At 39.7% G+C, this 16,230-nt stretch overlaps 1 protein-coding gene across 5 annotated transcripts in view; it reads left to right on the top strand.

Moving 5' to 3' along the window:
* RAPGEF4 (Rap guanine nucleotide exchange factor 4) overlaps positions 1-16,230 on the top strand; it is a 315,123-nt gene that overhangs the window by 84,829 nt on the left and 214,064 nt on the right. Inside the window, exon 1 of one of the 5 annotated variants that reach the window (XM_010377583.2) lies at positions 9-393. The exons of 3 other annotated variants lie outside the window; for them this stretch is intronic. In XM_010377583.2, the coding sequence (XP_010375885.1) occupies positions 382-393 (12 nt within the window). In that variant the 5' untranslated portion in view covers positions 9-381. Of the gene's footprint in view, positions 1-8; positions 394-16,230 lie in introns of those variants that run through there. One more of the 5 variants, XM_030916807.1, reaches the window with a different exon arrangement.

Below are 16,230 nucleotides of genomic sequence, written 5' to 3'. Positions count from 1 at the left end.
TTCTGATTCTTTTAAACCAAGCGGAAGCCTGCTCCGATGACTTGGACTTATGTCTGCACCAGGGTCTCATTCCTGTGTCTTCAAGCTTTTCCATGGAGTGGCAAAATGATTCAAATCCAGAAAGGAAGGGAGTGAAGTTATTAGGAGCTAACTAAAGTTTAAAAAAAAAAAAAAAAAAGGAAGTGTTTTCTTATTGCCTTAAACTGCCTGAGCTTTCCTGGAGAACCATCAGCACCGGTTTCCTCTCTGTGGACTGAGATCCACTCAGTGGTAGACACGAACAGGGAATGAACGGCAATGAAGGTACATTTTGCTGATCAAATAAAGGATAGATATTCACTGGATGTCTGAGAACTTTGAGAGACAGAAAAAGAAGGACGTATGCTCTACAAGGTCAGAATGGATCTTTTTATTTTTTAGTGAAGGGTGGGAGAGTGGGGAAATACTACATGTTACTGTTTGCATTTTGGAATTGTGCTCAGAAACATCTCTGGCTTTTCTAATTATGTTCCACCAGACCCAAATATGTACCATGGCAGGGACATAATTTGATTTCATCTTTGTTTGTGGTGTGTGTGGGGCCAGGGGGTGAGTGGTGGCTCATCTTTCTGTTAGTGAAGCATGTTTATTTAGCCTGATGATCTTAAATATGTTTCTAGAAGATAAATAAAGGTAGTTGTTCATAACTAGGCAGAGTAACATTTATCACAGCAAAATTACATACATGTATTTGTCTAGTGACATATTTGAATGGCACATATTAAAAATGAATTTTGTTCAAGGAAACAGATTGTGGGTGATGGTGTTTCACCCTCCAGGCCCCTGGAAGGTGTTTTGCCTGTAGCTCTTAGACTTAATGAAGTCCTTGGTGTTTATGGGCATTCTGTTACATTATTGATAACTGAGAGTTCTACCTGCTCCCCAAGCAATGATTTCACTATTTCTCAGAAGATGATCAGGGGGTCTGAGCAGATCGAGGCTTGGCTGGCAAATGCTAGTAATGCCCATATGCTGTACGGTGGGCCTGCCGGCAAAGTGCTATAACCAGTAGCTGCTTTCTCTGAGCTGGCGCTACTTTGGGTGTTCATTTCAGAAGTGTAGAGTGAATATTCACATCTTTGAGGAGCTGCTGTTAAAAGAGTTTCGGAAATGCTTCCCTTGGCCGTGCACTAGCCAGGACTCTGTTGACACCTCACCCCCACTCTCTCCCCTGCACTGTTCTCTTACACTGGGCCCCCTCACTCACTCAGCTAAGCTACTGAGCAGCCTGCCCTTCTCAATAGCCGCTCACCTCAACAGTAATTGATGCCACATTAAACATTTAATCTCTAAGAAGCTTCTGTCATATTCAGCAAACATACTTGTTTCCACCAGGTGGAGGTGCAAAATGCACTATGTTTGCCTTTCTGTGGTTTACAATCTAGTGGAGAAGACAATCATAGACACAAATATGAGACAAACTGAAAAATGCTCTAAGAAAGATCCAGTGTGCTAAAGGACAGGGGCAGAGCAAGACGAGATCCATTTCCACCAAGGGCCTCATTTCATCCAAGGACAAAGAGATCTGCTTCTGAATTCTTATGTGGGTAGCAAGGCTGTTTTTCAGCATCCCTAAAGGATTGGGGACAGTTAACCAAATGGTAGCATTTGAGGCAGGGTTGTCCCGAGGGACTGAGCCCACAGAAAAGGGGCTGGGCTTCTTCACTCTGTGGTTGTGTTGTGTGGCACTCTGGGTTCTTCTCCTTTGCTGGGCCCCTGGGCAGGCGTGGTGAGAACTCAGCTTGTCATGTTTTGTGTTTCCAAATGTCTGGGTTTGTTTTTTGTTGTTCAGCCATCATCTGGAGAAATCCGCTCTGGGGTTTAACGGGTTCCCCCAGGCAAAGGCAGTTCTAGTTGGGAAAGCTTTAAGAACTTGAGACTTTCAGAAGGAACTCGTGGTGTGGACTGGGGGATACTGTTAAGCTCTTTATGTGTAGAAAACCCTGTGGTCATGGGACTTTCCTGCTCTCATGGGGCCAAATTCCACTCCTGAGTCGTTTCTGGGCTGCTGTGAGAGGTTAGGGCACAGTCACTGGGGCAGAGGGTCTGACACAGAGGATGAAGCAGCAGGAAATCCTGTCACTAAGTTGGCTTCTCCGAATTCCTACAGTCTTGCCCCTGTTTGATCTCACTGACCTCAATGCTTTGAGCTGTCTAGCCCAAACCAATAAATGCAAGACAAACCATCCAAAGGTTGTTGATGTGGTTGAATGGTCTGGCCTGAGATTCTGGTCTATTCTTGGTTTAACCCAACTTTGCTGGATGACATTTTGCAAAGCTCTCCAGCTTCCTAGGCCACTTATTGTAAAATAGAGATACCTTTACCTAAATCCTGCCTTGCTGACAGAAGTGGTCAAAGTTCATGTTGATTGATTCTTACGTGCCTTATGAGTTGAAAAATCTGGTGTCCCCCTCCTCCCTTTTTGGTTTGCAAATTAAAGAAGGGTGAGCCACAAATTCTGTGAATGGAAAGAATAAAATATAGGGCAGTAGTTCATATTGTATCAAAATATATTATTTGGAAGGGGAGAAGAACTTTTTGGTATCTTTCATAATTTATAGTTGTAGTTCTTAAAACTGGTTTCACATTAGAAGTATCTGGGAAGCTTTTTAAAAGATTTCCATGCCAGGGCTTTTGATAGACTGTTGAAGCCAAAATCTCTAGAAGAGGGAGCCTCATCAGTAGCTTCTGAAAGCTCCTCAGATGAGTCTCTCGACAGCTAGAGCTGAGAACCCCTTCAGCAGTGGGTTTTGATAATTCACCATTCCCCTTTGTGCTTACTTCTGCATACACCTGGCTGGCGTCCTTGCCCTGTGCTAAGACACTATGATTGAATAATATGTTTGTTCCTTACAAGTCTGTGTTGAATTTCCTAGTGTAATTTGTCCTTCTCTCCTACAGACATTCTACTTTCAAATTAGAGTTTCTGGTAGATTTATGTAATAATGGAAGTCAATACTTTAGAGTCAGAAGCTGTGGGGTTTGTTCAAGGCTTTATTAATTAGAGGCTGCCTATGTGAAATGGTTATTGAAAGAGTGAGAATAAGGTGCAAGATCATCCCCAAATTCCATATTCTCTTGACAGTCTGAGCAATGGTGTCTTTCAGAATTGGTAGCTCCTGGGAATTTTCACTGTATGCCTATGAGAGAATGAGAGTAAAGAAGACAGGTAATAATTTTACTGTTACTATGAATGAAGTTCTGAATTCATGGATCCCCTAGGAATCGTGGGAGTTCTCAACTATCCCCAGACTATACTGTAAGAACTACTTACCTACAATAAATTCCTGGGAGAAGAATCACTAGTTTGAAGAACATAAAAACTTTTATGACTCTTGATAAATATGATCACATTATTTTCAGTAGCTTTTATTCTGCCACCAACAGTATTTGAGCGTGCTTATTGCTTCTGGCCTTGGCCAGTGTGACCATTATATATACAGATGCTCCTCAACTTATAATGGGGATGCATTGAGATAAACGCATTGTAAGTTGAAAATATCATGTCAGTAATGCATTTAATACACCTAACCTACTGAATACCATAGTTTAGCCTATCCCATCTTGAATGTGCTTAGAACACTTACATGAGCCTACACTTGGCCAAATTGTCTAACACAAAGCTTATTTTATAATAAAGTGTTGAACATCTCATATAATTCATTGAATACTGTAGTAACAGTGAAAACCAGAATGGTTGTATGGCTACTTGAAGTATAGTTTCTACTGAATACTTATTGCTTTCACACTATTGTCAATTTGAACAATTCTAAGTTGACCCATCATAGGTTAGTGACTGGCTCTGTGTGTGTCCAGTATAATAGGCATTGCTACTGTAAGTGTGTTTCTTTGATTACCGGAATGCTTGAGGTTTTCTTATCTATTTTTTTTTTTTTACCGATTATAAATACCCAATGTAACATGTCCTCTTTTGGGACATGTTATTCATATGAATTAAATACATTGGCATTTATTGACCAATTTACACAAATGCTTTATATGATTGAGACATTAACCCTCTGTTAGAATTTCTGCACATATTTAATCTTGGTCTGTTTACTTTTCATGTTTCATAATATTTAATGTACATACATTTTAAATTCATTAAATCCACCATCAACCTGGCTATTTCATGATTTAAAAAATTAAAATTAGTTTTATAAAGGTATTACCTTCATTTATAGTGGATTTGGGAAATAACCTGATGTAAGTAATAATGTGTTTTACCCAATGGTGTTGGCTGCATGAATTGATTGGCGTTTTAAAAATTTTTTGTTGCTTCTCTCATTTGCTTCAGAAATTTATTAAATATTCTTACAGATCCATATCTTGCCTCTAATTGTTTCCTATAACCTCTATGTAAACCTTATTTTATGATCTGTAACAAAATTTTGTCAAGATTTCTTTTGTGGATATTTGCACCATGATCTGTGGTCAGTCTTCCACTCCTCTAGCTGTTGGGTGTCTGTGAAGATCCCAGCGATTTGATTGTGGAAGGCTCTGGTCCTTTGCTTTCCTTTGCCTCTATGCCATGCCCTCCCCGAAACATGCTTTAAGCTTTGGTCTGAGTGAAACCATCCAGTAGAATTGTGATCTTTTCTGAAGTTAGAGAAGCGAGTTCTCTTTTTTGTGTGTGCATCCATAACTGCCTTCTCTTTTCCACTGTCCAATACTGTGTCTACCTCTTTAATAGTTGTGGAGAAAGTACTGAAGCTCTTACCACTAAGTTTTAATGAAACGGGTTTTCATTTTTAGGCCTTCGCTATTTGTTGTGGGTTTTAGTTTATCTGTTTGGAGGGTGTTTTTTGCCTATGCTTAGCTTTGTTTAAAGTTTATAGAATTGCCAAATGCAAATATTCTAAAAAAGGAAGAAAAGCTCTATAATAACTTTCACTATATACAATTCCCATTAAAAGCACACAGAACTAAAAAATGGGATAATGTAGTAAAATGATCAGATATTGGATTTAGTAAGAGATACACCTGTTCTCAGGGACATACACTACTTTGTGAACAACACCTTGAAAGGCATTCGCTTATTTAAAAAAGGTATAAAGCCGGGCTTGGTGACTCATTCCTGTAATCCCAGCACCTCGGGAGGGCGATGCGAGCAGATTTCTTGAGCCTAGGAGTTTGAGATCAGCCTGGACAACATGGTGAAACCCCGTCTCTACAAGAAACACACACAAAAGTTTAGCCCAGCATGGTAGCATGTGCCTGTAGCCATGGGAGGCTGAGGTGGGAGGATCACGTAAGCCCTGGGAGATCGAGGCTGCAGTGAGCCATGATCATGCCACTGCACTCCAGCCTGGGTGACAGAGCAAAACCCTTTCTCAAAAAAAAAAAAAAAAAAAAAAAAAGTATAAAGTTTTAAGATAGTGTTTTAAAGTAAGTGTTTTCTCTGAAAACTGTACTGCTAGTCACACTCTCTCCCTCAACATTTTCTTTCCTTCCTTACCAAAAAGTTTCATAATACATAACAAATTGTACCTTATTAATAAAGTGATAATTACTAAATGGAAATTAATAAATTAAAAGCCTTCGGTGAATTCCTGATAATAACAGTTGCAAGCATGTGTAGAATCCTCTAAACAGCTGAGTCCTGGCTCTGTTAATCAAGACATTAATATATTTTAGCACAGTTGGGAATCCATCTCCCCTGAATTCTCTTTCTTGTTTTCTGCTTGCTACTTTGTATTTCCTTCTCCCTTATCCAAGCCCCTCCTCCAGACCTCACCTAGATCTGAAATATCAGACTTTACCCTTCAGCATTTCAGCCTGGCTTTCTCTCTGCCTCTCCTTGTCCTAGTTGGCCTCCCGTTATAATCAGTCATATATTTACATTTACCTCTTCCTTTTCAATTCCATCCCACCATTCGCAGTGACCTCCTTTCTCTGTCCTCAAGCCTCACCAGCGTAAGTGAGACAGTGCAGAGCTTAAAGACCATGGACTGGAATTGACCAGGACATAGTGACAGTCTTCTTGCCAACTCTGTGTCCTCAGGCAAGGTACATAATATCCCTAAATCTCTTCCCTCATTTGTCAAATGGGGGTCAAAATAACCCTACCATAAATGGTTGTTGAGAGGAAGAAATGGTATAATGTAATTAATCCTCTCGTTCCAAGAACACACCCAGTAGATGTGGGTGGTGGTGATGGATGGATGCAGACAGAGCAGGGGTTCAAATCCCTCACTCCAGGTGTCAGACATCTAACTCAGCTCTTGCTACTGCCCAAGGAGTAAAGTTCAAACTAGCTGCCCTGGCATGCTCAGCTTTCTAAATCTGCCCCTACATCCTTTTCTAGTTGTAGTGCCTCTATTAATTGACACATACATTTTTTTTTTAAAATCAACCTCAGTCATATCTGCAGGCATTAGTCAAGCATTCACTAAATGCCAGTTACAATGCTAGGCACTGGGGATGCAGAAATGAACAACTTGTGGCCCTTAAGGATCTTGCAATTTAATGAAGATAAATATAATAAAATAAATATTAAAGTGAGACAAAAGGTACAACAGAGGTGCATACAGGAGCTAGAGGTGGAAGGAATAGAGAAAGTAATCGCCAAGGAGAGTGAAAAGTCCCTCACTCCATGGGTGTTGCATTTGTACGGTCGACAGAAATGTGACAGACAGGAAGATACCACCAGACCCAGGCAAAGGATACAAGTCTTTCTGATGTGACATATCTTCACACAGAGGAGAGGTCATAGCAGCCCCCCAGCGTGAGGGAAAATCTTCTCTTATCCTCAGGCTCTCCTTGTGGAAGAAGAAGCCCTGTGGAGCCTCCTGGCCTTTCTTGAGGACAGAACAGGGTTTTGACATCCTTCGGCTCCTCCCTGACCCATCCCACAGCTCCTAGCTATGTGCTTGCTTGCTCTCTTGGTGCAGAAACACATAAAACACCCAGACATGTTCACCACGAGAACTGAAGGTCAAACTCGGTGAAACATCCCTAGCAGACTCCAACTTCAGGCCCACTAACTACTGCTGCTTCCTGGCTCTTCCTGGTCTCTTTGCTGTAGCGGCCCTTTGCCTACAGTCACCTTCCTTCTCTACCTACCCCAAGACCCAGCTCAAATGCTGTCTCCTCCCACGTCTTCAAGACGACGCCTCTCAGTTCAGGCAAATCACATCAAGAGGGAATCATGGCAGCCTGTTCACACATGTGTTACCTCTCAGCAGTTTATTTTTAAAATCAGATCTTTCTGTGAAGGAAAGGCTGCAAGGAGGCTGTGTTTCCTCCTGAGGAGATGACGATCCAGATGATCAAAGAGAAAGTGACTCTAGGAAAGACAGGCTGGTATTGAACCTGAGATCAGCTCAGGGAACAGGGATCAGGAGCACAACATCTCCGATTGCTGATTCAGGGAAAGTGGAGGCCAGAGTGCTGCGGCCCCTCCAAGAGACTGGGCTGAGAGGCCCAGGAGCAAGAGGCCGTGTGTTGCTTCAAAATGGATCTGGAGGGAACTATACACACTCAGGAGATCCATTTAGTTTCTCCTGGACTAGAGGCCTGCAGATCTTTCTCAGTCAGTGCCTCCCACTTTCAGCAGGAGTTCTGCTGATACTGGCGTGGCAAGAGCTCACCTACGCTGTCAGGCCCGGGTCCTTGAGTGGCAGAAAGCATAAACACTCCACATCACTCTTTTTCATGTATGTGTTACCCTGGCACTTGGGGAAGTCTTCTCTGACCTCATGTAGAAGGAAGGTGAGCCACTGAGCTCATCCATGTGAGGCATCCCAGTATGTACTGGCTGAAGGCCAAATCTGATTCGAAAACATTGTGGTCATTTGGATTTTACATTTGCAAGGTGGGTCTCTGTATGTGAATAATACGTAAGTAATGATAATAGATGAATTTTAGTGACCACCAACTAAGTGCCAGAAACTATTCTTATCTTTTTATGTAGATTGACTCTTTAGTGGTAAATTATTACCAGCTTAGTCTGAAGAAGATAATGTAAGTATCAAGAATTCAGTGATGGGCACTTTTGGAATGAAAAGAGCTCTTAGTTTGTTTAGGAAAAATGTAGGATTAGGCTGAATGTGAGCCTTTTGCCTGTTAGTAATGTAATAACTCATTTAGTCCGCTGGCAGGTAGGTCTGCGTGTGGAGCCTCAGCAAAGAGGGATGATTCACAACAGGTGCTTTTCACCTGGGATTCTTGAGCCCTGAGGAGTTCAAGGACCAGCTTTGACATTTTTGAAATTTTTATATGTGTGTGCACTTTTATATTCCATATATTATCCATATATATTCCATATATAATCCATGTATTAATGGATGCATACGTATAAATTATGATTAATATATTGTTAGCCTTCATTCTAATTGGATAGGGGTCTGTTATCTACCAAAAGATGAAGAATCATTTTCTGTGGAATTAAAAGAATATAGACCAGATTATGTAGCTTATTTCTTCTTTATGTGGGAGAACATTTATTCCCAGTGTAACATATCTTTGTAGAATTTGTGCTGGTGAGAGTGGAAATAGAAAAGTACTGGTCATCAAGCTTTAAGGCTTTAACTTTTTGTAGTGAAGAAGAAATTATTAGGGAAAAATGCTAAGTTCCAGAGATCAAAACAGAAATGCTTTGCCGAAAGAGGTTCTACCAAAGCCCATTTCAAAATAAATGTTTCTAATTTGTTGATTCATTGCCCTTTTAAATAGCTGACATCATTTGGACATTTTGTACCTAGTTCTAAACTGAGTGAGCTACCGCAGGAGTTTTTCACAGATGTGTGGTTTTGTATCCTCAGCTGCATTTCTCCCCAAAACTGTCCACATTTAAAAAGGCCTATAAAGCTAACTGGACAACTTCAGACAGTGATACTTTTTTTTTTTTTTTTTTTTTTTTGAGATGGAGTCTCACTCTGTCGCCAGGGCTGGAGTGCAGTGGCCGGATCTCAGCTCACTGCAAGCTCCGCCTCCCGGGTTCACGCCATTCTCCTGCCTCAGCCTCCCGAGTAGCTGGGACTACAGGCGCCCGCCACCTCGCCCTGCTAGTTTTTTTTTTTTTTTTTTTTTTTTTTTTTTTGTATTTTTTAGTAGAGACGGGGTTTCACAGTGTTAGCCAGGATGGTCTCGATCTCCTGACCTCGTGATCCACCCATCTCGGCCTCCCAAAGTGCTGGGATTACAGGCTTGAGCCACCGCGCCCGGCCGTGACAGTGATACTTTTAAAAATTAGTCGTAGTGCAACCTATCACGCAAAACAAGAATTCTGTTTGCTTGTTTATTTATTTATTTATTTGAGACAGAGTCTCTCTGTGTCACCCAGGCTGGAGTGCAGTGGTGCAATCATGCCTCGCTGTAGCCTTGACCTCCTGGGTTCAAAACATCCTCCCACCTTAGCCTCCTTTGTAGCCAGGACTATAGGCATGTGCCACCACACCTGGCTAATTTGTTGTTGTTATTATTTTTATTTTAAAGAAATTATTTAATTTATTGAAACTAGGTAATACATACATGTGGTACAAAATTCCAAAAGTACAACAGGGTATATATGGAAAAGCATGCTTCTCACCCTCCTCTGCCCCAACCACCAGATCTCTTCTCCAGAAGCAGCCACCGTTATGGGCTTCTCTGTAGAATGTTTTATGCAGAATATTCTCTTTAATAGGTTGTTGGGCAAGACTTCCAAAATGTACATTTGACTGTTCTTCTCAACCTCTTGTAAAAGAAAAATCAATTTTTAAAATTACTGAAACTGTCAAGGCATTTTGAGTCAAAATTTTCATACAAATTGACTCTAACATACCTACCAGAGTTTTCATTTACTTGTTCCATTTACTTGATTATTTCACTAAACTCCAACACCTTGAACCCTTATTAGCACCATCCAATGTTTTAAATCTGAGAATATTTTCACAAAATGTGACTCTGTTTCAGATAGAAAACTTTTTTTTTTTTTTCAAGATGGAGTTTTGCTCTTGTCGTCCAGTCTGAAGTGCAGTGGTACGATCTTGGCTCACTGCAACCTTCGCCTCCCAGGTTCAAGCAATTCTCCCGCCTCAGCCTCGTGAGTAGCTGGGATTACAGGTGCCTGCCACCATGCCTGGCTAATTTTTGTATTTTTAGTAGAGATGGGGTTCCACCATGTTGGCCAGGCTGGTCTCGAACCCCTGATCTCAGGTGATCCACCCACCTCAGCCTCAAAAAGTGTTGGAATTACAGGTGTGAGCCACTGCGCCCAGCCCAATAGAAAACTTTAAGTATGTAAGAGTCATTGCAGTATAATCATATTGAGTTTTTAGTTACTAAGAACTAATACATTTGTTGGAAATTCAAAGTAATACATATGGTTAGTAATATTAAAAGCAAATAAGTAAATATAAAATGTTACCTCCTTCAATTTTAATAGAGATGTTAGTCTCTATTAAGACTATGGGATATCAAATTGGTACCATGGTAGTAAATGCCACAAGAGAAATTCTTTTTCTACTAACTTACGAAGACGTTATCCCTGTAAATAACCTCTACGGATCCACATTTCCTGAGTTGATGTGTATGCACTCATCAAGGCAAGCATCCCTTGTGGGGTAGATGACCTTGCATCTATGGCCTTTGAGAGAATAAATATCTATGTTGACAGTGCAGCTGCCACATATCGAGTTCATAAAATTGGGTTTGGGTTTTTTAATCTGGCATATTATTCTTGCTTAATTTCATTTTGCTGACTGTGGTTCCAGAGCTATAAATCAGGGACAGTGTTTACCCACAGAAGGAAAGGAGAGCAGGAATAATAGCATGAAATATTGCCTTTGTTTATTAAAATTGTTTCTTCATTTGGGCACCTGTTGTCTTTTGGTTGCCAGTTCCCTCTGGATCTTACCAGTTTTTGAATTGTTTTTTGAAATTAATAAATAGACCTGTGATCATTTGAAGTAAGAGGTAGCATAAAGTTCATAAAGGAGTGAGTGGGGCAGGCAAAAAGAAACCTATTTTTTAATATACAAAAATAGGGCATATATATACAAAGTTCGAACAGTACAGACAAGGCTAACTACATAATTTATGGGACCCAGTGCGAAATAAAAATATGATATCTCTTGTTCTCCTCAGAGGAAAAAATATTAACTTTTTCTGTTTTCTCTATCTCAACTCCACATTTTGTTCTTTGCCATTTAATGTTCTAAGTAAAGAAAAACTCAAATTTTTAAATTATTAGCATAAATTTGTTTATCTGTGGTGTAATACCAGTTTGAAATGCAAATATAACACCATTTAACTTACATGCAGAATCACCCAAATTACATAATTTGAACTTCCTAGCTCAGACATATGTATATATTTCATTCTTACTAGGGCAATGGGAACTTTGCACAAAAGTGATTCAACTGTTTTTATTTTGCTCCTTGATGCACACACATTCTAACCAACACTCACTATTTTCAGCTTACTGACAGTAAGGAAGGACTAAAAGGAAAAAGAACTATAGGTTGCCCTATCTTTACTTTTATGTCATTATTTTCAGACTAAATGGTTGACTAATAGAATTGGCTCTTGGTATCCATGGGTTACACATCCATGGATTCAACTAACCCCAGATTTCAAAAAAATATGCCAGTTGGGCACAGTGGCTCATGCCTGTGATCCCAGCCAAGGTGGGCAGATCACCTGAGGTCAGGAGTTCGAGACCAGCCTGGCCAACGTGGTGAAACCCTGTCTCTACTAAAAACATAAAAATTAGCTTGGCGTGGTGGCACGTGCCTGTAATCCCAGCTACTCAGAAGGCTGAGGCAGGAGAATCACTTGAACCTGAGAGGTGGAGGTTGCAGTGAGCTGAGATCATGCCACTGCACTCCAGCCTGGGAGACTGAGTGACACTCCGTCTCAAAAAAAAAAAAAAAAAAAAATCCAAAAAAGGTATGGCACTGAACATGTACAGAGGTTTGGGTTTTTTTTTTTTTTCCTGTCATTATTCCCTAAACAGTACGATATGGTAACTATTTACATAGTATCTGTTTGGGGAAGCCAAGGGGAAGAATACATTATATGGATGTTGTGCAAAATTTAAAATTTGATAAATATTTTCTAGTTGCACTCTAGAAAGTCTGAAGCAATTTTCACTCTCCACAACAGTGTAGGAGTATACTTGTTTTTTCAGTTCTTTAACCTGAGTAATTTCAAACTTTGAAAATTTTTATTATTTTGCTTTGTATTTCCCTAATCATGAGTGAGGTTAAGCATCTTTTAAAATATTTCTTGGCAGTTGTATTGTTTTTGGTCTGTGAATGGCTGGTTTGTATCTTTTGTTCAGTACTCTATTGGGTTGCATCTACAGTTTATAAGATTATAAGAACACTTTGTAAATTAAAGAAACATGCCCCTTTTGCCATATGCATTAAAGTATCTTTTCCAGGGTTTTGTTCAAGATATATTTTGTGACCAGGAACTTAGGACCAGAGAAATATTTCCTTTATGAGTTTTTTCCTCAAGACATTTCATTCATTAATTTTTTTCCCTGTAATCTCTTCCTGTGAACTATGTCCCAGTTGCACATCCCTAAGGACATACGGTATTGCTATTGAAGTAAAACTTTTAAAAAATCATTTTATTGTCTACTGCTTCTCCTGGAAATTGTTTTAATTTATCTATTTAATGTTTTTATCCTTTTTCTACTGGAGAGATGCTACTTCAGGAAGCTAATTCCAAATTAGTTAGTTCTTGGATCTGTTGGCTCCAAGACACAATTCCCAGCAATTATTCATTCTTATCTATTTGGAGGAAACTCAGAGGAAGAAGGCATTTTGAAATTCTATCACATGCTGTTTTTCTTGGCTAGATCAATGGCTTGGCTGTTGGGTGTGTGGTCTCTCTTTCTCTTTACAGATCAGATACTTTTAAAGGGAGTTACTAGTAGGGTTGAAGCTAAGGAACCCTGCATGCAAAGATGAAGTAATTCCACTTTTGTGCCTCAATCTTATCATCCCAGGTGCTCGATGTATTGTCCTTCAGTGGTTCTAGTAAAATGGGATATAATCATGTGTGGAAAATAGCAGAGGCAGCTTCAAAAAACTCAGGGAAGAGAGACTGAAAGGAGTGTCCAAGATGGGGAGCACATTATAAAGGCAGAGGAAGAGAATGACTCTTCATAAAACTTGATTTGGAGATAACGCTACAATGGTGGTGACTGGTGCTGGTAAACAGGAAAATGAAGCTACTTTTCTGCATGCTCTGAAACCTCTCACAACAAGAAATAATCCCATTGAAAATAAATTTATTTGTTTAAAAATTCCCGAGCAACTGCTTTTTTTTAATTTTCTAATTGAAACATTTGGGATTTCAGGTTTTCAGATTAGGGGTAAACATTCTGCAAATATTCCAAAGTCTGAAAAAATCAGAAATCTGAACCAAACAAATGACTTTTAACCACTTTGAAAAATGAGAACCTCTACAAAAGATTGGTTTTCAATAAAGGGAAATCTCTTCTCTACACATATTCTTTCTCCTTTAAACATTGAAATAGTCTCGAAAGAATTTTTTAATAAATTCTGTTCTCTTTCTTTGATTTTTTTCTCAGGTGAAATATTACATTTTGTTTTCCTGTGGCATAATGGCGATGCCATCCTTAGCAGCTTATGCTCCTATTCCATGCTTCAGTTGACTGGCACCCTCTGAGGCTTCTGAGCTATGTAGGAGTTTTTGCCCCCCACTAGCTGACACCAGTATGTTACAGAATTGCTCTAAGTTGCCAGCCCTCCCTTCTCACTGAGATCAAACTACTCTCTTTCCTCTACTCCTGGTGCCTTTTGTCTGCTAAAGGTTGGGAAATGACATGCGTCTAAGCAAGAGTAAATAGATCATGAAGAGGTGAGCCGTGCATGCTTATAGCGGTGTCCCCTACCAGCTTTGATATGCGAAACAGATGCCACATTCATTTTGGTGTCTTGGAGGGCTTATATGCAAGTACTAATTGTGTTCAGATCAATTAGAGGATGTGTATAAGTGGCTATTGGATTACTCGTGTACTGCTAGTGATTTAAATCTTTATAAAGCCTTATTTCTAAACTGTTGACCAAGCTGCAAACATATTCAACAATATGCATGCTCATTAATAAATAGAAGAGACAGTTTCTACAGTGGAAAGCACGTGGGCCTGGTGTCAAAATGAGATTTTACTGCTTTTTGGCAGTGTGATACTGGACCAGAAGTTTGTACCTCAGTTTTCTCACCTGTAAAGTGAGATAATAAAATATAGCTTGTGTGGTGGTGGCATGCCTAGCACATGAATAAATGCTGAGTGAAAGAATTTCATTAAATGATAACAATTTTAGAAATATATAACCTAATATTAACTTAAGTATGTTTTATGAATATAAATCATTAGAACACATTCTCAATATTTATGATAATAAAATTATTTATCCTTATTGATACTTGCCTTAAATATATAATTATGACTTGCTAAAAATTACACAATTTTCAAATAACAACAATCTCTTAACCACTGTACATTTCCAATTCAGAAGTCAAATTCTCAGCGGCAAGGGAAGATTGAGATCCAGAAAGAACTAAGGCTAGCAAGTATTCCATTCCTCTAAGGCTTCTAAATTAGAATGTGGGTCTAGGGCTGGAAAGGGTGAGATTGAGTGTCATTCTTCCAATCTCTTTCTGGCTTTTTGTTCCTGACTTTGAGTGAGGGTGATAGTTGTGATTACTCCAGACTTTCTAAATAGAAGTGAAAAGTAAGGTAACTCTAACTTGTTGAAATGGAAATATACCTTCCACCCCATAAAAAAAAGTCACATCTTGGTATAATCTCAGGCTTATTTTTTTAGATGCAAATTAGTGAAAAAACAATAGTTAACAATTTTGGCAGCCAAAATCTTCAGAGTAGCTTCCTTTGAATACCAAAAATCTCTCATGTATGGACACATATGCCTACATAAGTACATGCAGAACACACCCTCTTCTGCCTCCACATGTCTATGGCAATTTTCCAGGAGAAATGCCAGAAGAAGCAAATGCCTCAAAGACTCTGTGCTTTGAGGTTAAAGGTGTGATGCCTTTGGCACCACCCGAACTCAATTGGGTGTAGGGGTTGGTGGAACAGGCTCTTGGTTGTAGCTCTATGGTGTGTGACATCTCAGTTGTGATATCCTAGAGCAACCTCATAGCCCTGATCTTCCATTCTGTCCGTGTGATTAAACACGCTGTTTGGGTGTTGCCTGGCAGAATAATAACACTGCTTAGGTAAGAAGGGTATTGTCCTGAGGCGTGGCGTCCTTTTGACTTCCTCCCCCAAATGGAGCACTTCCTGCTTTCCAGCTGAATGATGAGTCATGAGAAGAGACTTGAGGATGTGACACAGGAGACCAGTCAGGCCATAATTATTTGTATGGCATGTGTAACAAATCTGCTTTCAGCACACATCCCATCCAGGTAAAGCCAGGAAATACAACGAGGGCTGGAAATAGCTCGTGGCTACCATGCTCAACACTAGTCATTTAGTGCTTTCAACAACCCAAAGTGCCATATCAAAGTAGTCGTGTTTACCAGAATTTTCATTGCAGATCTGAATTCTGATGATTATTTCTATTTTTTTGATTTCTGGCAATTGAGAAACATTGTTAGAGTGTATTCAGAGTGAGGGATTTGTGAAGTGTTTGATGTATGCCTGAGATAGACTTAGGTATGTGCTATAATCGTACATAGAAATGTGGCCAGGAGCACAGTCATGTGAGAAAGCTCCCTGGGGAATGTAAGGAGAATGGCTCATATTGCGTATTAAATTGTGTTCTTAGAGAACATGAGCATTACCATTTATTACTGTATATGTCACGAACCATGTTGGGTGTGTGTGTGTATAAATTTTGCTGAATCCTAACTATGGCCTTATGAGGCAATTATAAACATAAAAATAGCTATATGACTGATGCTTGCTATGGACTTGTCATTATGCTAAGTAGTCATCTTATATACATTGTCTTATTTAATCCTCCTAACAACATTGGCCAGTGGGGGTGAGTGTTCCATTTTATAAGTAAGAAAAATGGAGACTTGGAGAGATTAAGGAGCTTGCCCAGGGTTGTATGGCTAGTAAAGTAGAGGAGTTAGGATTTAAACTCGCCCTGTCTGACTTCAAAACTTGTGATTTGTACTATATCATTTTTCTCTCTTACCATTCTATGATCAAGGATTATCAGTGATGATCAAGGATTATCAGTGATGAACCAGCC

The sequence above is a fragment of the Rhinopithecus roxellana genome, chromosome 14 (genome assembly GCF_007565055.1).
Source record: "Rhinopithecus roxellana isolate Shanxi Qingling chromosome 14, ASM756505v1, whole genome shotgun sequence".
Classification (NCBI taxonomy): Eukaryota; Metazoa; Chordata; class Mammalia; order Primates; family Cercopithecidae; genus Rhinopithecus; species Rhinopithecus roxellana.
The sequence above is the reverse complement of the archived record's forward strand: the minus strand, read 5'-3'. Positions and strand labels throughout refer to the sequence as shown.